The sequence below is a fragment of the Drosophila montana genome, unplaced genomic scaffold (genome assembly GCF_035044405.1).
Source record: "Drosophila montana isolate Dmon_TW-CO22-7 unplaced genomic scaffold, ASM3504440v1 contig_1875_1, whole genome shotgun sequence".
NCBI classification, from domain to species: Eukaryota; Metazoa; Arthropoda; class Insecta; order Diptera; family Drosophilidae; genus Drosophila; species Drosophila montana.
The window spans coordinates 22,283-47,233 of record NW_026996793.1 but is presented as its reverse complement, the minus strand read 5'-3'; the positions used below and the strand labels follow the sequence as shown (position 1 = coordinate 47,233).

General features: G+C 39.8%; 2 protein-coding genes across 15 annotated transcripts in view; both read left to right on the top strand.

Moving 5' to 3' along the window:
• The window catches only part of bru3 (bruno 3), a 315,854-nt gene extending 293,177 nt beyond the window's left edge, over positions 1 to 22,677 (top strand). For 8 of the 14 annotated variants that reach the window (XM_064700744.1, XM_064700739.1, XM_064700746.1 and 5 more), the window contains 6 exons: positions 18,735 to 18,878; positions 18,966 to 19,239; positions 19,430 to 19,528; positions 20,671 to 20,748; positions 22,286 to 22,462; positions 22,539 to 22,677. In XM_064700744.1, the coding sequence (XP_064556814.1) occupies positions 18,735 to 18,878; positions 18,966 to 19,239; positions 19,430 to 19,528; positions 20,671 to 20,748; positions 22,286 to 22,462; positions 22,539 to 22,666 (900 nt within the window). In that variant the 3' untranslated portion in view covers positions 22,667 to 22,677. The remainder of the gene's footprint in view (positions 1 to 18,734; positions 18,879 to 18,965; positions 19,240 to 19,429; positions 19,529 to 20,670; positions 20,749 to 22,285; positions 22,463 to 22,538) is intronic. The other 6 variants (XM_064700747.1, XM_064700741.1, XM_064700750.1 and 3 more) reach the window with 1 other exon arrangement.
• A 94-nt stretch (positions 22,678 to 22,771) lies between these two features.
• Positions 22,772 to 23,673, top strand: LOC135441236 (putative uncharacterized protein DDB_G0283051). Its single transcript, XM_064700767.1, has 2 exons — positions 22,772 to 23,323; positions 23,524 to 23,673. Exon 1 carries the CDS (start codon positions 22,772 to 22,774, stop codon positions 23,270 to 23,272), a length of 501 nt encoding a protein of 166 aa, XP_064556837.1. The 3' UTR covers positions 23,273 to 23,323; positions 23,524 to 23,673.
• The last annotated feature ends 1,278 nt before the right edge of the window (positions 23,674 to 24,951 follow it).

The window sequence follows — 24,951 nt, the reverse complement described above, 5'->3', positions numbered from 1 at the left end:
AACAGAACGAACGAACAAACAAACAAGCAACCACACACCTATCATCAAATGCTTAAGCGTCAAAGTTTTTCCAGTAATTTGTGCCACAGCACGCACTTAAACCGAAATGAGTTAATATTTGGACTGGCATGTAAGTTGATGCCCCCGTTACCATCCGCCCGCTCACCCGCATCCTCATCCTCATCCGCATCCGCACCCGCAACTCAACCAAGTTGTATGCCCCGGGCAAATATCACTTACTTATGTTTAGTTGTTGCTAATAACTTTTGCAGGCCGAGAGCTGTGGCGCCTGCTGTTAATGACACAACCGCAAACAAAGTGCACACACACACACACACACACACACACACACACACACACACACACACACACACACACACTCACACATACATATAGAGACATAGTGATCGAGAAGGGGCTGGGCGAAAGGGCGGGCTTGTTGTGTAATGGCAAAGCTCATTAGCTTTGCACGCAAACAAGTTTTAAAGCATGCATTTAGGCCCGCTGCGGTTTGACAGGCACTGGAATACATACATATGCATACATATAAGACGAGCTACACTTTGCCTGCAGCCTCCAGTGTGTGTATGTGTTTGCGGGAGTGTGTATGTGTTGACAGAACAATTAAAAGCATTTAAAATAAAGCATAGCCTAGCAATAGGCTCGCTGCCAGCCACACGCGTTCTGCGGCCTCAGCGAATGCATAAATTGTATAGGCGTGTGTATGTGTGTGTGTGTGTACGTATGTGTGTGTTCCACTAATTACCATGTCTTTAGCTTTGGCATGGCTAATGTCATTGGCACTCGCAGCTGGCGACATTTTAGTTAACGCCTTTTGTGCGGGGCCTAATAGCTGAGTCATTGAGCTTATAAATTGAGAAACAGTTGATAAAAAGCCTGACATAAACTTAACCAAGAAACTTAAAAAAATCCAGTTAACATTTGTTTTAACTATTTTTATGTATTAGCAGACTGGAAGATAATGCAAGATCTAAATATAATACGAACTAGCTTGGGAATTATATACATTTTATATATAATTCACAAATGGTTTATGCACGGGAATTTAATTTAAGGTTTCAGGTACTTTATTTTAAGTTATTAGACAGCAAGTGTATTCCGAGTTCGACTTAAAATCGATTGTTGTGCTAGCTCGTATAGTTATGGCTTATGCCAAAACCAAATGTTGTACAGCCGTAATTATGGCCTGTCTACTGCGCCGCCCTGCTCACCCCCTCCCCAGCTCGCTGATGCTAGTGAAACTTTGATTGGCCGCGGGGCGTTTGGCATTTGCCAGTTAAACTAGTTGGGTGCATTAAATTTCAGTGTAGTGCCTGACAAACAACAAATTTCACTTCAAACAAAAGACAAATTGCTACAGGGGCAACAATTTTTATTTTTCTTATCAGACGCCGACAATCTAACGTCCTGCCAGGCGCACTTAACTGAGCGTCAAGTGTTTGCCAAAGGAGCAAAGGAGCTGCAAAAAGTTCGAGCTGTTGAATTTAGCTGGCTGACTGCTAAATTGCAAACACATGCTGCACACAAAAAGGACAAGAGGACAATGGACAACGCCAGCGACAATGGCCAAGTTAAATCAGGCGTGAAATCAAGCAGGTGTTTCAATTTTTACCAAATTGACTTGACTTTGACTCTACCTGACGACCGCTCCCAAATTCAGACCGCCTTCAGACTTCAGACTACAGACTACAGACTTGCCCCTCACAGTTGTCTGGCACTGTTGATAAATCGTCGTTATTGTCGTTGTTCGCTTTGCTGGCCATTGGTTGATCGTTGTCAGCTCGTCTCATTAAAACGTTTATTATGCATTGCATTTCTGATTATAAAACCGAATTAAAACTTATTTATGCAATGCCTCGCACAATATATGATAAAATAATCATTATTATTATTATTGCTATTATGTGGCAGTGGCATATCATTTTTCATATTTACCCTTTGACAACAGGTACGTACGCAAGAAGCTGACTGCTCCCGTCAATTTAATGTTCAGTTTCGAAAACAAATTTTAAAATATCAGCAAAATTAATTATACGCAACAAAAAATTTAAATTTGCATAACAATAATCTGGACACGCATTGATTTCGAATTCCAATGAATAAGTAATTATTATATAATTATTTTTAAGGAATTTATATCGATTACACACGCTTCGGTGATTGCGAAAGTGTAGTAAAAATGACAAAATTAAATGACAATGAATTTAAAGGCATTTTACTTCAAATAAAATTATACACAATTTATTGTAAGAAGTCTTGTAATACTTTTCTACTCTATTATAAAGAAAGTTTTGACTTTTCATTTGAAATTAGTACATTTTTAAAATTTAATTGACAAAAGTTTAATCAATTTCCAATATATTTTTATATTTAAAAACCCAATTAAAACAAACCCCAACCAGAATTAAGCTGCATATATTAATATGAACAGCACTGTATGCTGTACAGATACACGTACGCCTATTTGCTGCTCCCTGTGCCCTTCCCTCGCTCAGTGTATATTTTTTTTGTATATTATATGTCAAGCATAAATTGGCATTTCAACTGGATTTGCATGTTAATTAAAATGCTGCACGCACGGACAGCTGAAAACAAATGCAGAGACAAGGGCATTAAAGCACCCAATAACGCCTAGTGGTATGCAACACATACTATACGAGTAATGCAGCCTGGTACTACAACGCTTAACAGCTGACCGAACATTGTAAGCCTTTTGTGACGCCAGCACAGTGGCAGTGGCAGTGGCAGTGCGCCCCGTTGGCCCGGCTTGTCCGGGTTCGCCTTGGCCAGATCGATGTCAGACCAGGGCCCAGCACTTCACTGCTCAATGCTCGACGCGGCTGGGCGCATTTCATTTTGAACTCTATTTACTTAAGTGTTCGCCGAGAAGCGTAAAAATGGAGACGAAACTCAGTTCTCAGTTCGAGCAACAACAATCAAGTTGATGGCTTGTGGTGGGGGTTGAGGTGAGAGTAGAGAACTCTATGCGACCCGACCAACGACCTACACTTGACTTAACCAGCATTGTCGATTGCATTGCTCGTTGGGAGTTGGCGGTACACGCCCACAAAAACTGCATGCCGTCGTCAACGCCTACGCTTTTTGGGGGCAGGCGAGACTTTAATGATGATTTCCTTGGCGCTTAAGTCGTTTAAACTGCGACCCGATGACGTCGTTCCACGACTGACGAGTGCCTTTTCTGTGTCTGACTAGGAGACGCGGGCGGAGTTTGCTTTTTTATTGCTTCAGCTGCTTCTATGCCCTGCCCTGTCTTGCCCTGTCTTGCCCTGCCTTGCCCTGCCCTGCTCAGCCCTACTCTGGCTGGCATGCCTGACTGACTGGAGTGACTGCGTCTGCAGCTGCTTTCATGTGCATTATGAAGCACTCGTCATCTGGTGCTGCCTCTTCGCAGTGCTCGTCGCTCTCTTGAGCTGCTTTAAGCACTTGACTTTGCCTAGAGTGCAGCCCATGGAAACGCAACACACAATCCTGCAGCTCAGACCCGCTCGCCTACTGTCTCACCCCGCTGCCCTGTGCCATGTTGGCTTAAAGATTTTTCGCAGCTGATGGAATTATGACAAGTGCCATGGACGGACGAGTGCTGTGCATAGTCGTAAAGTTCAATATTTTTATAGCATACTTTGGCTTCTACCCAATAACAATAATGCCTAAAAGCATGCGACTGCCAACTCTTCAGCTCAGCTTCTTCAAGCTAAATAAATGTTCTTTTCAACTAGTCTTATAATTAATTGCATTTTTTGACAACATGCTAAATGCTATGTGAAATGTTGTGATTGCATTTGAAAACAAAACAAAAAATTATAGCCGCAACAAAACCATATTTATTTACAGATTTTTACATTGAAAATTGCGTCTGGTTGCAAAACATTCCATAAACTCCCAGAAATACTTTTGTTGCCATCTAATTCCTATTGCGGCCATACAATTTTTTGGCCCACCTACCAACTCTTTTATCGACTATGCAATAAAATTTGTTGCATTTGTTTAATTTATGCCGCTGCAAATTTTATAATTTATTATAAACAGCAGCCGCCTGGGCGGAATGTCAGCGCACCCCGTCCCCCACCACGGCCCCGCCTCGGCGAGCAATTAATTGACATATTTAAAATATTAAATTGCATCCGTGTGCAGAAATTGGTTTGCCCGTTAGGTATTTGCTATATTTTTTATATTCCTTTTAATATATGTTATATCGCTTCGGCGTCAGCGGCGTTTTGTATGCAATTATTAATTTTTAATCAAGTAAATAACTGTACACACAAAAACGCCAACGGACCTGGACACACGGACAGGACACACACACACACACGCACAAGTAGACATACGTGTCGACAGGACTCGAACCGCAATGTGCGTGATTTCCGCTTTGCGTTGCACAAAGCCAATGACAAAACAATAGAAAAAACAGCCGCAGGCAATTGAAAATTGTGCTAAACAAAAAACCGAATATCCTACACACTATATACATTAATATGCATATATATTTATTTGTTGGAAATTGTGTGGATATATTACAAATTTTATGTTCAACGATAAAAATTATATAATATTTTAGAAATCATTTGCTTTAGTTTCCGATTCGAGAAGAGTGTGTTAAATATGCGTTGTACACATTTTTCTAATACTCTTCTTAAACCTAATTTATGTGGCAAAAAATACTGAAATTAATAATAACTATATATTAAGCAATTCCCGCCGCTGGGCATTTTGGTGTTATTAATTAAACGTCGCTCGAAAGTACACTGGCAAACACGCGCTTAGGACAGTCGGCAACTAAACACACACTCACACATACTCACACACACACTGACAGACACCCACGGACAAATGCATATATATTTATTATATTTTTTGTGCAAGTCGAAAATTATTATCAGTGACTGGGCAGACAGACAGAACCTGGCTCTGGGACAGGACTCGCTGACTCGTTGACAAAAATTAATAATAAACTAAAAACCGCAGGATATTTACACTGCACTCGATTGTAGGCTCTGACACGTGTGTGCTGGCATGTGTGTGTGTGTGTGTGTGTGTGTGCTTGACATTGCAACACTGCTGTCGAGCGCATTGTAAATTAGTTTGTCTCTCTAATAAGTTTTTTCAACAAGCAATTTTTTTTTTGGACAAAATTAGTTGGCTGCTTATCGCGGAGCATTCGCAAACGTAAACGCAAACGCGGATGCGGATGTTTGTTCATGCGTAAAATGCGCTGATTTGTGTTGCATAATTTTGTGAGCGCACGTTTGTTTATTTAGCTGTTTTTCGTTGATGCCTAAAGGTAAACACACTCACACACACATACAGTCAGAAACAAGCAAAACGCTTTGATTTATTATGGAAGATTCATGTCAAGCCGCAGGCAACAAAAACTGTGCTTTAAAATTTAATATCTACCGTGCCCTGACATTGCTCGACCTTTCATGTTTGTTCGAGCTGCTGCTAAGTGCAAAGCATGCTTTTAAAATTGACTGGGTCCAATTTAAGTTTATTATTGACCTAACACTGTGGGATAGAGGTTCAATAAATCCATATATTTTTCATGTTTAACTAAGTATTTGTACATTTATTTATAATTTATGTTTGCTTCAATTCTATGCAAATCTTCATTCTAGCTGTTGCAGCTCTGGGTCTGGGTTAAGCATTATTTATGGATCTCAAGCACTGTTCATACTTGACCCAAAAATGGGACATATCTTTTGAGTTGAATTCAAATTATTTGTGCGACAACTCCATTTGGCAAGCCTAAAAGCTTGCTTTAAAATGCAAAATGCCAAAAAGCTTAAAGTACTGGCTTGCAAATTAGGATATGCTTCATTGACTGCCAAAAGGTACATAAAGTACGAATGTGTGCGTGTGTCTGTAAAGGTTCTCTCTTTCTCTGTCTCCATCTCTCTCCCTCTCTCGCTCTCTCTCACTCTCTCCCGCCGCCAGTCTCAAGCATTCCCTGGCATATAAATGCTTGCTTTGTCATTCGTTCCGAGTCATTTCATTTTCACTTTGTTGTTGCCCCATGCAATGCCACTTGCTGCCGCTGCTCCCGTTGCTGCTGCTGCCTCTTGTGCTGCTGGCTGCTGCTGCTGCTGCTGCTGCTCCATAGTTCCAGCTCACTAGTTACCCATGGCACTGCCTTAAAATGACAAACAACATTTGGCAGTTCCCTCGCCCCAACTGCTTGAAAGCGAAAAATGCTTTGCAGCAGCAGAGGGCAGCAAGTCGAGGGGCAGGCTGCGCGTACATGCCGTTGCACAATCATTGGATTCCGAAACATTTCTAGAATATTTAATAAGAAAACTGAAAATCGTTGAAATGCCAGCAACACTCATAATATCATCGCCCAGTCGCAAACGCCCCCTTTAAGCCAGTTGCTCTCGTCTTGGAGCAGGCAACAGCTCCAACAGTTCCTAGTCAAAGTCTAGGTCGTTTGTCGGATGTCTGTGTGTGCCTGTGTGTGTGTGTGTGGGTGTGTGTATGTTTATGTGCGTGCCGTGTCACCGCCCCTACAATTTCTGCCAATGCATTTTCTTGATAAAAGGCTAAGGTCAAAGACAATATTGAAATACCAATTGAACTTTTTGCTATTATTAAAATTTTACTGCCTTCGATAGAAGGAGAGTAAAAGAGTTCAAAGAGTGCCCAAGTACCAGTTTGTAAATGCTTTGCAAAACAATTTAGGCAATTTTTCATAGTAAAACGCATTTAGGCCTGGCCAAAAAGGGGCTTACCAAAAGGGCTGCATAATTGATTTCATTGTGGCAAAGTTAGTGAACAATTATTTACATTTAATAGCTGGCATGATTTTGGCAAAAGATAAAATAATGTGATTGTTGTTGCTCTCTGAGGCTATATAAAATGAATAGTGCATAATGAATTGTTGTTATAAAGAAGATCTTATCAGCAATCATAGCTGGCTACTACTAAATTTATATATCAAACTTTTTTAATCCGTAAATCAATATGCACAAACCCTTTCAAGCTAAGCAATTTATGCAATTTTTATATCAATTCCTTGCACACATCACACTGTTCCTCTTATAGCTAAGACTTACCCTTGGCGCTCGACCCTTAATCATAAAATTTGACATTTCTTGGAAATCCACTTAAATGGCAACTTGCTCATATTTATTCTCTTCTTCTTTATCTTTACAGGTATGTACTACAAATTTGCATAACACGAGCAAAGAATAACCCCTTTGGGGCATCCTTTATGTAAGTGCAGTGTCCCAGACGAATCCTGGCAATCCTGGCAATCTATGCACTAGACACTGAAAAATTTGTATAGCTTATTATTAATAACTTTGGGGTGGCTGAGATCAAGTAGCTAAATCTTGAGAAGCATTTAAGCAGCATGTCAGAAACAAAACACGAACAAAAATATAAAAAAAAAAAAAGAAAGAAGAAGAATGGTCGACATTGACAGTGATTACAAGCTAAAAGTATGAAAAACGGCAAAAACTACTTAAGCACAAGAAATAACAAAAGACGAACAGCCGGGCCATAGACAGTAGACAAATTTTTTGCATAAACACAGACGACAAAGCCAACTAGGGGCTGCACTTAAAACAAGAGCCAGTGCAGAGAGCACAGGACCAGCACAGGACCCGCAAAGGACTTGGCAGGGACGGGGACAGGGACAGGGACAGGGAAAGGCCAAGCAAATCGAAGCCAAGCGAAAGTCATCGAAGCTCAGATGCCCAAAGAATTTTCTCCATTTCAATTTTCTTTCAATTTTTTATTTTTTTTTTCCTTTTTTTGTCTTGATGTGAGATGCGAATTTTTCAATAAGTGCGACAGGACGGGGACAGGGACCAAGGCGCAAGTATAATAATTTCGGGCGGATGGAAACGACGGGTGCGACGACGCGACGTCGTTTAAAATATGCCGGATTGTTGGATCCTGGCTAGCGTCAGGAAGCATACAAGTAGAACGGCTCAAAATGCAAAGTAGACGACATCCGCTTTGAGATTGGATGACGTTCGTCGCCCAAGCCCAGGCCCAGGCCCAGGCCCAGGCCCTGGCCGTAGTCGTAGTCGTAGCCTTCGCCATCGTCAAGTATTAAAAGCAAATAAGTAATAAAAATAATAATGGAGCATTTTTACCATTTTTGCTCCTCCGAAAGAGCAAAGGAAAAAAAAAAGGATAAGCATCTTAGCGCAATTTCTTGCTGCCTTCTCAATATAACAAAAGGTCCTTGCGTTGGGCCAAATGTGCCGAAAATGAAGTGGGAGTAGCGGGGCGGGGCTTGGCCATGTGGCAGGTGGTTGGGGAAAGGCACGAAGCTCAGCTGCTGGACCTGGTCTAGTACGGGCCATGCTCCTGTTTTGTCCTTTATTTCCATTTATTTCTCCTTTCCTTTTTTTTTTTTTGCCTTTTGCCGCTCTCATATTTCTGGCCGCATCCCTAAAGGACAACAACATAAATGCAGGAAATTTGAATGGACGAGCGCAGTGAATGAAATTTGCAAATATTTTTCAAAAATTGAACTTCTGTGGCAAATTTTTTGCGTCCGCAGGCTGCCCAGATGGGCATGCAGTGAGGGAGGGGTCGGGGTAGAGTGCCGGCTGGCGGTTTATGAAAATAAGTGAAGAAAATTGATTTGAAGTACTTTGAAGTGCAAAAACGCATAGCGCCGAATCAGTGAAGAATGCTTTGGCATATTATTTCGTTTTGACGGACTCGGACAGTTTTTTTCTGCTCCCTATCTCTCATTTTTTCATTTTTGCAAGCCAACTTTTGTTATGATAAGCAAGTCAAGCAGAAGCTGCAATGACTCAGGAGACAGAGGAGGGGAGCAGGCACTAGAGACATAAACTGAAATCATGGACCCAAAAGCAAGTGCATATCTCTGCATGTTTGAATAAAGTAACAAACTGCAACTGACAACAACTATTTAAGTAAATGTCTATTATATAAGCTTTAAAATGTATAAAATCATTTTATGCAATACCAGGGACAGCTACTTACGAAAAACTTTTTTTTAATAGGTGCGTTCTTCGAATAGGATAGAAAACTCTTCACCGAAAGCTCAGCTTAAAAATTCGTATTTTTACAAAAAAGCATGCAATATATTTCGTACTGCTAAATTTGTAAGTCCAACATAATACAAATTTTGCTCAAATTTGAGCACACTTTAGTAGATGATAAGCATGTTCGATCATGTATAGACACATATTTAAACTTATCGAAATTGCTCTGCTTAAGCCGCAGTACAAGAAATTGATTTCTAGGCTTCATGGAGCTCAGCGACAACACTTACCCAAAGGCTCGATTTAAGTTTCCAACTGAGCCTCAGTCTGAGCCGCAATCAGACAACAAAGGAACATGTGACTGTATAAATTGCCTAGAAAACTACAGACTACCGACTGCCGTCTATCATTTCCGCAAGCAATTTGTGAGGTAGAAACTTTGTGTTTTTTTCATTCCTTTTTAAAAGGAAAAATTGTGAAAATATAAACCGCCAAGCACTAGACTAGCAGGTAAGCGCAGCAAGTGCGTTCGCCTTGACGACACTCGTTTATCAAGGAGGCAGCCAGAAAACAGTTTGCCCAAGTAAAATGTTTCACGCCAACGCCTAGAAGTATGCAATGGCAGGCAGACAGTCGTTTTGGCCAAATGTATTCATTGCAAGATTTGTTGCCAGTGGGTGGAGCTGTTTTTGCATATGAAACTGCTCGCCTCTGCCGCTCCATCCTCCCGCTTAACGTGGATGCCTGGATGGCAGGATGTGTGCATGGCACACTGGAGACTGCTAGACTTATGCTTGAATTGCAAATAGTTAGAAAAGATTTGCCATGATTTTGATGTTACTTTTCGTTTTTCTCTCGGTTTTGGGCAAATGCATTTCTCTTCTTTTGGCCAAATTTCTGCGGCTTGTGCCTCAGCGATTGGGAAGGCATGCCAAAGCAATTTGTGCTTACTGCATTTGGGCGGGACACAGATTTCGCATGATTAAATTAAGGCAGAAAGTGCTTCCTGCTCGACTTTGATGTCTCTTTTTTTTTTCCTATAGCATGGCTTAAACTGGGCATTAAATGAAATGTTATATAACAATCAGAAATCAACGCACATGTAGCAAATAAAAATATATATAAATATACGTATAAAACATTTGCGGCCATTTGCCGCTGGCAATTGCACACACATACACACACAAAGAGAAGCACACACATTAGTGTGCAATTTGGCCAAATGTCGCCAACGTGGCAGCCTGTCCCCGGCCCTGTCCGGACACTGGGACACCCGGACACCCGGACACCCGGGCACCCGGACGCCCCGGACTGTGCCCGCCTGTCGAACTGTTGCCGGCTCGCTCCGAAAAACTTTCACAATATTTCCGCAAAACAAATTGCGCGTAAAAATGGCAATGCAATTTTTGGTCGTTTGTTGCGGCGGCCGTTGCCAAATGGACGCCATGTTGCATCCACATATGTTCCTGCTGACCTCCCGGCCACCCTTCCTCTCTCACCCCGTCTCTGTGTGTATGTGTGCGTGCCTGTCCCATGTTTCTGTAATGTTTGCCCAATTGAATTTAATAATATTTTCATTTGGATTTTAGTTTTAGTTTTGCGAGAATATTTTTGCGCAATTTGCACCAAGCCAGTAAACTGCAGCTGCAACTGGCACAGCCACTGCAATTGCAACTGTGTCCTGCGCCTGACGTGTCCTTTGAAATGTTTTGCTGTTTGTGGCTGAAAATTGGCACGGAACTGGTCAGCACATTGCACACCACATGGCAGGACACCGAAAAAGGCAACCAGAATGCCCGAAAGAACTCATTGGTTTAGTTATTGGGCTAATTGGATCTAGAGGCGCGTGTTGTGTAGCCAATTTTGTTTATGATGTTGTTTCATTAGCCTCGGCCATTTGGCCAAAGGGCTTCTGAGCAAAAACCTATAACTAGATTGTTTGCTTTTAATGTGAACAGCCTCCTATTTAAAAACTATGTATATGGCTCATACTGTAGGGAAAACTCCCTTGGGTGGACAGCGACTCTCGGGTAATTTTTGTCCACGCAAGAGGAGTGTTTGCCTAATATTTGAATGGAAATGTCCTCCCAATAAGGATTGCCGCCTAATAGGAGTGTCCGCTATTAAAGTTTTCACTGTATTAGCTTTAAACATTATTGAACGCAATATATGTTATTTTTATGAAAACATCATGACGTATTTATGTTCAGTTCAGTCGCAAATTAAGTTCTGATTGAAACAATCTGCTTAGTTTTTCAGTTATCCCAACTAAACTTACCAATTAATAGTCTTATTATATTCCATGCAAAACCTTCCCAAAATTGGTGTACTACTATATTGTGTTGTTCCATCGATAAATTCCTTAGTGCTTGCACGTGACTCGTAACCTGTTTAAAGAGTTGCCGTTTATGGGAATCCCACCGATTATTGCCCAAGCGTATAGCTGAGACTATGTAAAGAACCCCTTAAAGGGCACTTACCGCTGTGCTTACCCGTAGCTGGCAAAAACAACTATCGCATCAACAGCTCGTAAAACCAAAGCAAATTAAACTGGCAGCATAAAAAGCCAACGAACAGAGGGGATAGACAGAGTTGAGAGGGGGGAGCAGTGAGCACTGTGTTGACCACTGACCATAATACTGACCATAAATATAATATTTGATAATTTTATTAACAATTTCGACTGTAAATTGTTTACGACTGCGATTGCAGTGGCCAAGACTTGGCTGCTTTTTAGGCGTCTGCCAGGCGTTAACTGTGCGCTTTTTATGCGAGCCAACTCCAAATGAAATATTCATGCGGCCCAGTCTCAGCAGGCCCCCTCCCCTCTCTCTCTCTCTCACTCTCTGGTAGAGTCGTAAATTAAATTTGGCCCTGGCAACATTCTGTTCAATCAAGCACAAAAAACGCAGCAGACAGACTGAGGGCAGCTATCCTGGCTATCCTTAGGTTTAGTTTAGTTTCTCTTCTTGCTTTTTTTCCCAGCTGTGAACTGTGTGAACGCACTTTGATTTTAAGTGCATTAGAGAGGCCCGGTCCTTGCCACTAGCAAATTCAATTTGTTGCAATCCTATGCTAAAATCAGATCCCAAAAACTTTTTGCCCAGTTTTGTCGACATTAAATTTATGAAATTGTGCGCTTCCTCTTTTCGCTGGCATGCCTGGCCGTGTCCTTATGTACGAATGCACGAGGAGTACTCGAAACTCAATCATGCTTGCATGTAATATCCTGCCTGTCCTTTGCTGCCGTGTTGAGCCAGCCATTTGCTTGAGTAAACTGTGCGGTCCTGACGACATTTATACCCATAACAACAGCAACAACTACGAGAACAACAACAATGATAACAAAATGCCAAGTTCATTGCATGCGCTTAGCTCCCAGTTGGAGCTTCTAAGGAGCTCTCCGGCTGCGCCCTGAACTATGCAAGACATGTGCAACAAGGCATGCGAAGGACAGATACGACAAAATGGGGCGTATTCAAGGCGTTATTTAGGAATTGTCCTGTCCAAGCCAAGTTTTCCAAGTGCGGCAACAACTTGCATTAAAACTTTTCTGTCACATTCTTCGCATATCTCTGTGAATGTGTGGCAACATTTTTGTAGCCTGTTGATTGCTTATTAGGATGCCACTTAAAGCCTACTAGCAACAAGTTAAAGATTAATCAGAAATGTACTTTCTTAAATATTTATTAAGTGTACTCTTTAAGGTTTTAGACTTGTTCCGATAGTTTTTTCGCCATTTCCGGACACATTTCAGTGCGCTTGATTGTTTATTAGGCCGTCGCTTTTAAAGCGATTGCTAAAAGAACTCTCAGCGCCTAATTGAATTAAATGGCTGGCTGTGGCAAAAAGCAAAGTAAATTAAATAAGTTTTTCATTTTGGCCACGTTGCCAAGTTGCATTGTCAACGCCGTTGTCGTCGTCGTCGTCGTCGTCGTCCTCTTCGAATGGGTCGCGCTTTTTGCTTGCCCGCATTTTACGCTTCGCCTGCGGCTCCATTTGGCTGCCTTTTGATGCCGACCCGCCCTTGTCCGGACCGGGCCGGACCGGATCGGAGCAGGCGGGCCGAGGCCAAATGCAATGAGCCAAAAGTTGTTTAATGTATGCAACGCCTGTCTGCCCTGTCTGTCCGTCGTTCCTCGATCCCTCTTGGCCTGGCTCTGCCCGCCCAGCGCTGCGGTTAACAACGCGTCGCAACTTTGGCCCAAAGTAAGTAACTTTTCGCATAGTACGTAAATTTTTTGTCCTCGTCGGTTAATGCATAGCATACTTTTAGGTAGCTTAGTGGCATTTTACACTAATTTGACTCGCAGTCAGAGTTCTTTATTATTTTTTCTTCCATTTTTTTTTCATATATTTTCTCTCTCGATGGTGTGATTTATTTGGCGGAAAAGATTACTTACTCGGCTTGTGGTTTCTGTGGTGCTTTTGAGTCGGCTTTCCCCCGACCAGTTGAAGATTTGATTTGACGCTGGGCGGTTGGACTTGTCCCGCTGAGTGGTCTACCCTGCTCTGGCTGATTGCTGCTGACTGCTTGGCTGTTAGTTGGCTCGACTGCAGCTGACAGCAAAATTAAAATCTGAAAATGAATTTGTAATTAGTTTTACTGCTACTTTTGCCCACTTTACAACTGCCATTGAGAGTTTGGTTTGAATTTGTTGTTCCTTTAAATAAGTGAAAATTAATTGAAAAAGTCGCTGCCAGTTGCTGAGCGCTTGTTATTTCCATCGATTCGCGGGGACTACAACAAACATATTTTAGGCATACCTAGAAAAGTTACCAAAAGTCTAAAATAATAGTGTATTAATTACTTATCAGAATCATAAAATAATACGCCTACCATTCTGAGAAATTATTATTATAGAAATGTTAATTTCTTCTGCAATCTTAAAGCGAGTGAACAAAAATTAATTTGAGATAGGAGTTATAGGCTCAGAAGCGAATCAAATAGATCTTTTGGGCGGCAGTACATAATCCGCAGTACTCTGGCAACTCATTAATATTAATACCACACAGCTAATTGTTTACGGCCGATCTCGTATAATTTAACACCTTTAAATTACGCTTTCCATTAAGCTTATATGGTTTATTTTGAGCCCATGAATGGCGCAGCTCAAATCCATTTGGCTCTAAATTTATGCGCGCACATTTTTGTGTTAAATAAATAAAATCAACAAAATGAAAAGTATTTATTTTCTTGTCGCTGCTTTAATTGATATATAAAAATGGCTGGCCATTAAACAAATGCGTGCCGGGCCAATTCATTTAGCAATTAAAACAAGCTGCGGCCGGCGGCTGCTTAAAAAAATAAATAACAAAAAATAATAATAAAAATAAACTATTGTATGCAAATCATGCACAGGCATATACAAAAATATATGCAAAAAAAAAAAACAATATATATATGAATTACATACATATATAATTCATTTGTTGAAACCATTTGCCGCCCATTTATTTGCTAGTTTTTTATTTATTTGTATTTATTTTGTATTATTTTGTTCCGACATTTTTCAATTTTTTTGTTGTGCTGCAAATTGAGAGAGAAATATGTTGTCCTTTTAGGCGTTGACAAATCGACGCTCACAGTCGTCGCACAAAAAGCGCCATCGAGGCGGGAATAATAATTTTTTGGCACGACTGCCATGTTAACATGTCCCCAGACACGTAAAGGACTCCAGCCCAGGACCGCAGGAACACGTTGCAGTTTATTATGTGTGTGTGTGTTTGAGTGTGAGTGTGTGTGTATTCTGGCTGCCTGCATATCAGCGCCCGTGTAAGCGTTCCGCTTTCTCGGTATAGAAGGCCGTTTGGGGCAGGAGTTCAGTGCTTGCGGCTTGTAGCCACCATTAGTGAACACGGCAACAGGACTGCCAGCCGGGTAACTGTGATTACAGTCATGTCTGGAGAGCCCTAGAGCCCAACAGCCAACAGGTTTATCATGTGCACTCGTTGCCCCCGAGCTGTGCCCTCCATGCTCGCGTCTGTGTGCCGGGCTTGGTTGCATTTGCATTTAAATATAAATACGTGCGCGGCTTTTCGGGGCGGCTGGCAGACAAATTACTTTTTAAATGCACTGTAAGCCTTCAATTGTAATTGGCCAACGACAGCGTTGGGTTCACTTAGCTATTGGCCTTGTGCGGTTTGAAACTTTGCCAAAAAAATATGGCCAAAAAACTGGCAAAAACTTTGAGCGACGCGCATTAAAAAACAATAAAGCGAAAGAAAAAAAATAAATGTATATGTATATTGCCAAGTGCCAAAATCGTAAGGCCTCAGCACTCCATCCCGCTTGCCACTAAGCCAGAGAGAGGCCCAAGCTAATGGCGTCACGTTTGCAGGACCGTGCCGCAAAGCAAGTGGCATGCAACATGCGATTGCTGCCAAAAGTGCCGCCTGGCACAAGTCCAGAACTGACGACGGCCTCCTGTTAGTAGTTTGGCTTGTTAGTTGCCAGACGGCAGTCGACAGCAGGCAGCAGGCAGCCTGTTGCATTCGAGTCAGTCGAATCAGTCGTCCTGGGCTTGGGCCTGGGTTGTGCCTGCTGCTGGCGCGTGCTGCTCGCCTCCAGAGTCGTGTTGAATTTTTCATTTCATTTGGCGCAGCAATTCACTTGAATGGGAATTTCGTGTCGTCGTCTTCAGGAAACGGAAGTGCACAGTGCCGGATTTTAAGAGAAAGAGCAGGAGCAGTAGGAGAAGGGGGAGGGGCCAAGCCCACCACATTGGCAACCGCCCGCCACAAGGCGTGCGGTGCGGGGATTATAAGGCTATCAAATTGACGTTAATGAATTAATTTATGAGCTTTTGCGGTTCCATGCGAGCCTGTTGCACTATTTGTCTGGGAGATTGAAGAGCTGCGCTAATTATAGAAGCCCTAAGACATTCGAATAGGGGGTAATTAGAAATTGCAAAGATAGACAAACAAAAGTGAAGCAAATGGAATATTTGAGATTGGTTTATAAATCGAAATAGCTCTATTGGAACTCAAATTTAAATAGCAAAAAGCACAGCACACTGAAATAGGTACCAGAGACTTTTTAATTGACTTTAAATATGTCTTTCAGTTGGAAAGGCTTACGATTTAAAAATTGACAGTGTTGAATACAGAAAAGTTGACCAAAATTGTGTCCTCTTTCTATAATGGGCATGTCCCTCACTCATACTCGATAGGTGCTCGTTATCCTGACCTCCTCTATAATTTGTGCCCCTGCAACTTCAGCGCATGGTGCAGTGACTGTAATTTGTGCATTGCAATTTTCGTGCAACATGTCGAAAGATTTACAAGTGCAGCGACAGCTACATTGTCGCTCAGCACTTCGATTGGGGCACGTTCTGTAGCCTGCCACTAAAACGCCTAATGACGTTTACACGGCCAACATAATTACAGTAATAATGTGGCTGACTCTCGACACTGTGCAACAGCGAATGGTGATGACATTGGTGAGGTGTCATGCGACAATTTAACGAGACGTTGTTGAGCAGGACGCGCCTTGCATATACGCGCGAAAAGGATTCGCCTTTTGTGTGCCACATGCAACAGTCAACGGCAATTACAGCAACAACGGCAACGACGACGGCAGCGGCAGCGGCAGCGGCAGCAGCTACTACAAAGCACATTCGTCACGAAATGAGGCAACAACAACAACAACAAGAACAACAATAAAGCAACTCGTGCGTGTGTGTTGGCCACCATTTTGTATGCTTTTAAATTAGCCAAAGTGTGAAAGTGTCATGTTTCGAAATATGAAATTAACAGTCAGCCAGTATAGCCAGGGCGCTGGGGAATGCGAAAAGCTCTCATTGTTGCCGCCACATATGAGAGTGTGTGTAGGTGTGTGTGTGTGTGTGCATGTGGGTATGTGGGTGTGTGTGTCTGCCATGGCTGCTGCTGTTGTTGATATGCTGTAATTTGTTGGCGAAAATTGAAAGGAAGTGCACTTCAATAATTGTGTGCTGTTGTTTTTGTTGTGGCTGCTGCCAGCTTCTGTTGATTCTTCGTTTAAAATTACAAACCAAAAATTTCACGAAAGTACTCATCAAAATTGCTCAAGTGGGCACAATTGAAATTTTTAAATGATAAATACCATAATTGCTTTAGGGCGGTCTTTGTTTATGTTTGCTTTTGTAATATTTATAATAATTTTATAACTTATAATTCACTCAGTATTGCTGTCAATTGGTTGTAATCAAGCATTGTATTCCCATAAGTTATCTGTTTTAATTTGTATTAAATTTATCGGATTATTAACAATATTTCTCTCATTAATAATAGGTTAAATTATGAATGCTATGAATACTCTTAGCATTATCTCCTTGTGCTCGCTTTTCTTTGTCTAATATAACGTCAGTTTTTGCCTTAAATCTGCCATATTAGCCAAGCATTCACTTCTTAAAGTTCACAGAGACCCTTTGGATATGAAGACCAAAGCGAGTAACTAAAAGATTCGCTGTTCAAAAACACATTCGACTGATAAATATAATCGTGTAATGTCTAATGTTCACTGGTAGCTCATTAAAACTCATTACGAGGCCGGGCCACAGATACCCGTGATTGCTCCAGGGTGCTCGGCAATGGGGAGAATATAGTTTCACATTGCCGGCGGTGTGCCTCCAGGCTCCTGGTTACTTTGCTGTTCTCTGGATGTTTTACTTCGTATCATGGCCTTTACATAAACTTGAGTTTCATATTTCATTAATTAAAATTGTGTGCAAGGCGGCTAACTATATACATGGAGCACCTGTTTGGCTATAGTCTCATTAACGATACACACACACACACACACACACTCACACAGAGGCTGGAAAAGGGCGAGTGTGGGCGACTAAAATTATGCAACATAATATCATTGTTACATTGATTAATGATTTGCAAAATCATAAAAGCTCCCCCAGCAAAGGTTTCCTATTACAAAAACAGCCAACTCATCTGCAAAACGTCTTAATTATAACAAAACAAAATGTCGAGGCACATGAAATGTTGTCGTCGCTTCAATTGTCATACAGCAGAAGTAAAGGGGGGACCGAAGTGGTGGGCAGGAAGTGCGAAATGTGAAGCGGCCATTATTATGCTAATTAATTGACATCAAAGAACACAACAAAGACGACAGCGGCGGGGCACAGCAGAGCGTAGGCGCCGTCTTTGTTAAATGTGCCCAATGTTTCGAAATCAATGAGAGTCGACAATAGATAACATCATGATTCAATGTAGATGCCTGAGATAGGGGGCTACATAGGTAGATGGAGAGAGGTACTTATATTATATTATAAAGAGCGAGCAGCTTGTAAGCCGATTTCAATGGAAATGCAAATTGAAGTGCGTTGCCAATTATTTTGTTATTTACGATTATTTTTGCTTTTTATCGTTGCTGTTTCTGTTGTTGTTGTTACTCTTGTTTATCACAAAAGCATATAAAACATAATATGATAATAATGAGCAGTGCGCCTCGCATAACAAAAGCCAAATGGCAAAGTGCACAGCGGCGAGCAGGGCAGTGGGGTGGCAACTATGGCACACACAGAGAGAGAGAGAGAGAGAGAGAGAGAGACAGGTAAAAATAAGGAAAGGTTGGCAACGCCCCAACGTCAACGTCAAGTGACAAGGCACAAAATAATGGCCTGTAATAGGATTTTCCGCTCGCTGTAGCCGGCGCTGGCGGGAAACGGAAAAGCCGCCAATAAATATGCAATGCCACTCACTCACTCACTCTTTGATTCCAATTATTTTCAGGGTGCATCCTCCAGCCTGGTTGTCAAATACGCCGACACGGAGAAGGAGCGACAAATAAGACGCATGCAGCAAATGGCCGGTCATATGAACCTATTGAATCCGTTTGTCTTTAATCAATTTGGACCGTACGGCGCCTACGCGCAGGTAAGTACCCAGCTCCCTCCTACCCGCCAACAGTCCGTGCAACACGCCTCATAACGCCCCTTTGTGTTTCCCAAAAAAAAAAAACAGCAACAACAGCAGGCGGCTCTGATGGCCGCCGCGGCAACAGCACCGGGCTCGGCAGCTGCCTATATGAATCCAATGGCTGCATTGGCAACGCAAATACCTCATGGCCTCAATGGCACCGGCCAGCCGCCGTCGCTGCCCTCGCCAACGATGCCCAACTTCAATATGGGCGCCAATACGCCCAATGGCCAGCCGGGTGGGGCTGCAGCCGCCGCTGCTGCCGCTTCAGTTGCGGATGGTGTCTTCACGAATGGCATTCCACAAACGGCATTCCCACGTAAGTAGCCCCACAAGTCTAGCTATCCCATATTGTTTGTGCCAACATAGGGATACATCCATTGAAAGTGAGAAGCCAATGATTTATTGTTTATCTAATTTCTTTATTTTGCATACATTTATTTAACAATTTCAGTTAACACCTATCAAGGTTAACCAAATTATGTCTTACACTCTATTATTCCATCTAGATCCGCTGCATCTGACCATACCACCACAAGGTTTGCCAAATGGCGATGCTGCTGCACTGCAACATGCCTTCCCTGGTCTGCCGCCATTTCCAGGAGTTGGTAAGTTCCCGAACTCGGGGTTAGCCATAGTCTGTATTATGCCTTATGCAATAGCCTAAGATAACTACGTATATAATTGTGCCCAAAACAAAGGGAAATTTAAATAGATAGTACAAGTTCCATACGCACCAAATGTCAATTATTTCAAAAATTGTTATGTCATCATTTGCCCATTTGCCCTCTCTCGTGCATTATCTAGTCATTTTATTTCATACATCACCTGTCAGGTTCTCTCATAATTAGCGCCAAGATCTGTATTATCATCGTCATAAGCACAATGCCGCTATACGGCAGGCGATTCACATAACAAAAAAGAAGGAATTCAACAACAACAGACAGCATAAACAGTTCAATCATTTATAATTGTTTTTATTGAAATAATTAATAATTGTTGTGTCATGCCATAAATATATATTGTTAGTAAAGTGTTATATATAACTCTAACTTCTATATATACATAAATATTTTATTTGTTCCAAAAGAAATACAGAATTCGTTTTAAGTGTAGTTTACCATATATCGCTCTTCTATGCGCTTCTCAAACAAAGTGAACCCAAAATCACATTCTTGCCACACTTAAAAACAGTTCTATATTTCTTTATATGGGTTTTATTGTTTAAAATCGTTCTCATAGTTTGTTCTAATTATTTGTTGAATACTTTCAGATCTTCTTATATCAAAATTTGTTGTTCAATGTTAAACGTTTAACAATTCTTTGCGAATACACGATATAAAATTCGTTTATTATGTTTTCTTGTTTTTTTTTTTCATAGCGATGTTTATACGAACTTTGAGTCTACCTAAATTCGTATTAACATGCCATACGTAAAGTCTATATTTAAAACTTTATGTACCTCACTCATGAAATCCAGTTGCCCACTTTGGCTGGTATATCGAAATTTTCCGATGTTGTTTTTGACTGAAAGATATATACTGGTCGGATCTGGTTGTAGCCTGTCATCTTTGATTGTAAACTTATTATCGTTTCTTGTTCTGTTTATACCTGGTTTAACTTGAAACCAAAGAAATCTTAATTAATTTAACATAAATTATATACGTATACTTAACTGTTGTGTTGTCTTTATAAATGTTTCGGATTTTGTGTAAAAACCAAAAACAAAAATTATTTATATATAACGCAGCCTTTCCCGCCGTCTATGGACAGTTTCCACAAGCTTTACCACCTCCCCTAGCGGCGGTTGCACCCACTCAGCGTGAAGGTAAGCTTTTCATTATCATTTTGTCGGTTGTTCTCTTTTTAGTTCCGTTTCTAACTCTTTGTTAGTTTTTCTTTTTGTATCTCAATATTGTGTTTGACTTTTGGCTTGAAACGAATAACTCAAGTAAAGAATTTCGTTACTCGTCATAAATAAATGTTTTGATTTGTATAAAAATAAAATAACCATTCAGATACACACACACACACACCCAAACACGTACTCTATAGACAAATATATATTGAATATCGTAAGCATTTCGATGGGTCGATAAAGCCAATTTAATAAAATAATTAAATTTTCTTTTAGCGAACGTATTTGACTAAAATGCCCATAAAAATTAATTACTTGTGTTCTTTTTATTTGGAATTCTTTCTTATATTTTGACGCACCGAAGTAGGGCAAAATCGCGAACTCCTTTCGAAAGGGTTGCAGAACCAGGGGCGTAAATCGTTTTTAATGGCTGCATTTAAAGGCATTTTATATGAGATCGTAAAAATTGCATATAAACTGCTTAAAATCACATAAAAAGCGTCGGCGTATATTCAAGATATTTGCCTGAAAAGCGCGGGGGTCGGGTGGCCGAGGGCTGGGTCCGACACATGAAAAATCATAAAATTTTATGTTACTTTGTTTCGCCTGGTTTTTTTATTATTTTCCTACTCAGTTCTTTTGTCTTTCTTAAACTATGTAACGTTGACGAGACAAGATACAAGCACACCATTAATAATGCGTACATATATAATGTCTATATATACTTATCTGAATTATAGTCAGCTATATAGCTGTACCACTCTCTCTCTCTCTTTATATATATATATATATATATACATATATCTTTTTGTATGTATGTGAGTGTGCGTGTGTGTGTGTGTGTGCCTGTGTACTACATTCTTAAATGTGTATACTGTCTATAACTAACCCTTACTTGTCTGTAAACCTGTGTTTCATTTTCAATATTTGTTGCGCGTAGTAAATTGTTAATTGTATTTTTAATATATTTACTTAGTTCTTATCCTGCATGACACACACATGAAACTCGGCTATGCTGAACTCATATCATACTATTCTTGTATAGGGATATTCGCAAATGGGGCTTTAAAAAAAATTATATAAAATACATGAGAATAAACAAATTGAATTTAATATCATAAGCTAAACTCTTAAGTATTTTATTGCTAGAATTATAGAACTGGTAGCGCATTAAGCATTTTAGAATACGAATATGTCTACATTTATATTTTAGCCTATGCAAGCGTATTTTGTTACTGTTCGTTTGTTTATCTTTTATGTAAGAATATATTTTATCATATTGTTTGCCATTTGGTTTTGCAGTTTTATGAAACGCATTAGCTTTAGTTAAATCGTCTACAAAATCAGCCACGAAACACGAGACACAATTAAAAAAAAAAAACGGAATATAAACTCAAAACCAGCCAAATACAGCAGACAAACTCATAATGTTCTAACTTATGATTTTGCTCATCGTTTAATTTCTTTTCTCTACTTTATTTCTTTTCTTGTAATGTCTTCTTTTAAGATTTTCTGATGTTCCCAGGATGTTCTATATCCGGTCCGGAGGGCTGCAATCTATTCATCTATCATTTGCCGCAAGAATTTGGTGATGCAGAATTAATGCAAATGTTCCTGCCATTTGGCAATGTGATCAGCTCTAAGGTCTTCATCGATCGTGCTACAAATCAGAGCAAATGTTTCGGTAATTCCAAATATGCCCACATATATATCCATTACTTCAAGTTCGATTGCTAACATTCAATTTTGGAAATTCGTAGGTTTTGTTTCATTTGATAACCCCACCAGCGCTCAAGCAGCCATTCAGGCCATGAATGGCTTCCAGATTGGCATGAAAAGACTGAAAGTTCAATTGAAGCGGCCAAAGGATGCCAGTCGACCTTATTAACAATCGGAGTTCCTCAAGCGTAACTTACTTCAGCAACAACAACAACAACAGCAGCAAATACTGCAACAACAACAACTGCAATATCAACAACAACAACAACTGCATATGCAACAACAACAACTGCAACAACAACATCTGCAACAACAACATCTGCAACAACAACAACAACTGCAACTTCAGTTTCAGCTGCAGCAACAACAACAACATCATCATGCGACAGCAGCAATGACAACAAATTCACCAGCTACAGCTACAACAACATCTACAAACAACCTCAGCAACAATTTTCGGCCACAATTAACCAATGATCGTAATGCAAATCGTAATACAATGCCCTATACTTTTGCCAGCTGGCGCAACGGAACCTATTGTTATCGCTATAGCGCCAACAGCAGCGGCAATAGCAACAATAGCAACATCATCAACAACAACCACAACAATAACCACAGCAACAACAACATCAGCATGAACAACAATAGCAACAGCAACAACAACAACAACAACAGCAGCGACAAGAATTCGTTCTCTAATGAAAATAATAACTATTCCAAAGTTGAACTGGTCGAAAGGCTTTTCATGTGGCAACAACAAAAACGAAAAGCTTAGCAACAACAAAAACAACCACAACAACAACAACATGGATCAACTTTTTATAGGGTGAGCTTAAAGCACACACGACCTTCACATTTCATTTTTCATTTATAAATACATTTCTATTTATTTGTATTATAATTAATTCAATCAGAATCTTGTTAGATGTAATGCCAAGAGTATGACACTACATGGTTTCCCATTGTTTTTTTCGTAGGTTTCTTAACAAATTGCTAGAACTAAAATTTTAACTTTTCACATTTCAGATGGACTTGGGTAATGAATTTCCTCCACATGCTTAGTGAAGCAAAGCCCCAGCAAAAAATAATTATAAAGATATACAAACATGCATATGGAGAGTAAAAAAAAAAACGAAAAAATAGCAAACAGAAAATGTAAGAAAAAGTAAGTCAGTGCAGAACAAAATTATTTATTAATATGATAGATATTTATGTATATGTATAAATACATATGTATATATATATATATATATATATATATATATATATATATATATATATATATATATATGTATATGTATTTATACAGGCAGCTGAATGCAGTAATTAAATAGTAGAAAAGAAAAACAGAAAACAATTTTTTGCCAAAATGACGATTATATGTATACATATGTACATAAATATATATCGACATGCATATATATATTTATAGAGCAAGCAACAAACATTGATATTGATAGTTTTGTTAATTACAAAAGAGCAAACAACAACTGCACACTTACACACACACACACCCCCAAACACACAACAAACTTGAGACAAAAACTGACTGGTAAGAGACCAAAATTATCTGGGTTTTCAATAAAAACAAAAAAAATATTTGAAATAATAATCTAAAACGAAACAAAAAGCGCAGCAACCATTTTTTATACAACATATGAAAATTGGTCGATGGAATTTATTGAAATCTAAAAAACCTGAGAGAAAATAATTTCACACGCTGCTAAAAAATTAAAAAAAAAAAAACAAGAAAAATACAAAAAAAAAAAAACTGAATCTGTTAATTGGAGAATGACAAAAAACCTTTGCATATGAGTTGGCAGTTAGAGGAGAAGTTAATGATAGAGCGTAGCAGAATGATGAATGATATGTAGCTCTGCAACTTTTTAGCATGTAGTACTAAGAAAAATGGCAAAGGATTATATTATACATAAACGTATATAGCATATGTATATACATATACATATGTATATGAATAAAAATTAACACAAAAATTCGAATTTAATTAATTTTAAGGACATAAAAGTTAGCACTAGGTGAAAGCAGCAAGCAAATTAATATGCGATATGCTTTGAGAGAAGTACTGTTAAGTCCAAATTAAAGAACCACAAAAGGTTTTTGCGTAGCCTGCAACAAACAAGCAAAAATATCATTTTTTATTATATGTAAATGGAGAAAAATAATAATTTAAATATAATAATGAACTTGTTAGAACTACATATTAAAAAGAAGAAGAATACCTAAAAAATAATTGTGAGCAAATTAAATGCTGTCATTTTTGTTGCCCAAAATCCAATGCATGTTGGCAAATAATTTTCAATTTCTAAGAAAACACTTTCAGTTAGGCAAAAGCAACTAGAAAACAAAAATCGTAAACGATTTTATAGCATTAAAATATATTACAAATATGAAATCAAACAAACTTTACACTTAAACTTAGCTGCTTGCAACAAA

Coding starts and splice junctions, on each gene's coding strand:
- LOC135441236 (XM_064700767.1), top strand. CDS start 22,772: ATGCAACAACAACAACTGCAACAACAACATCTGCAACAACAACATCTG.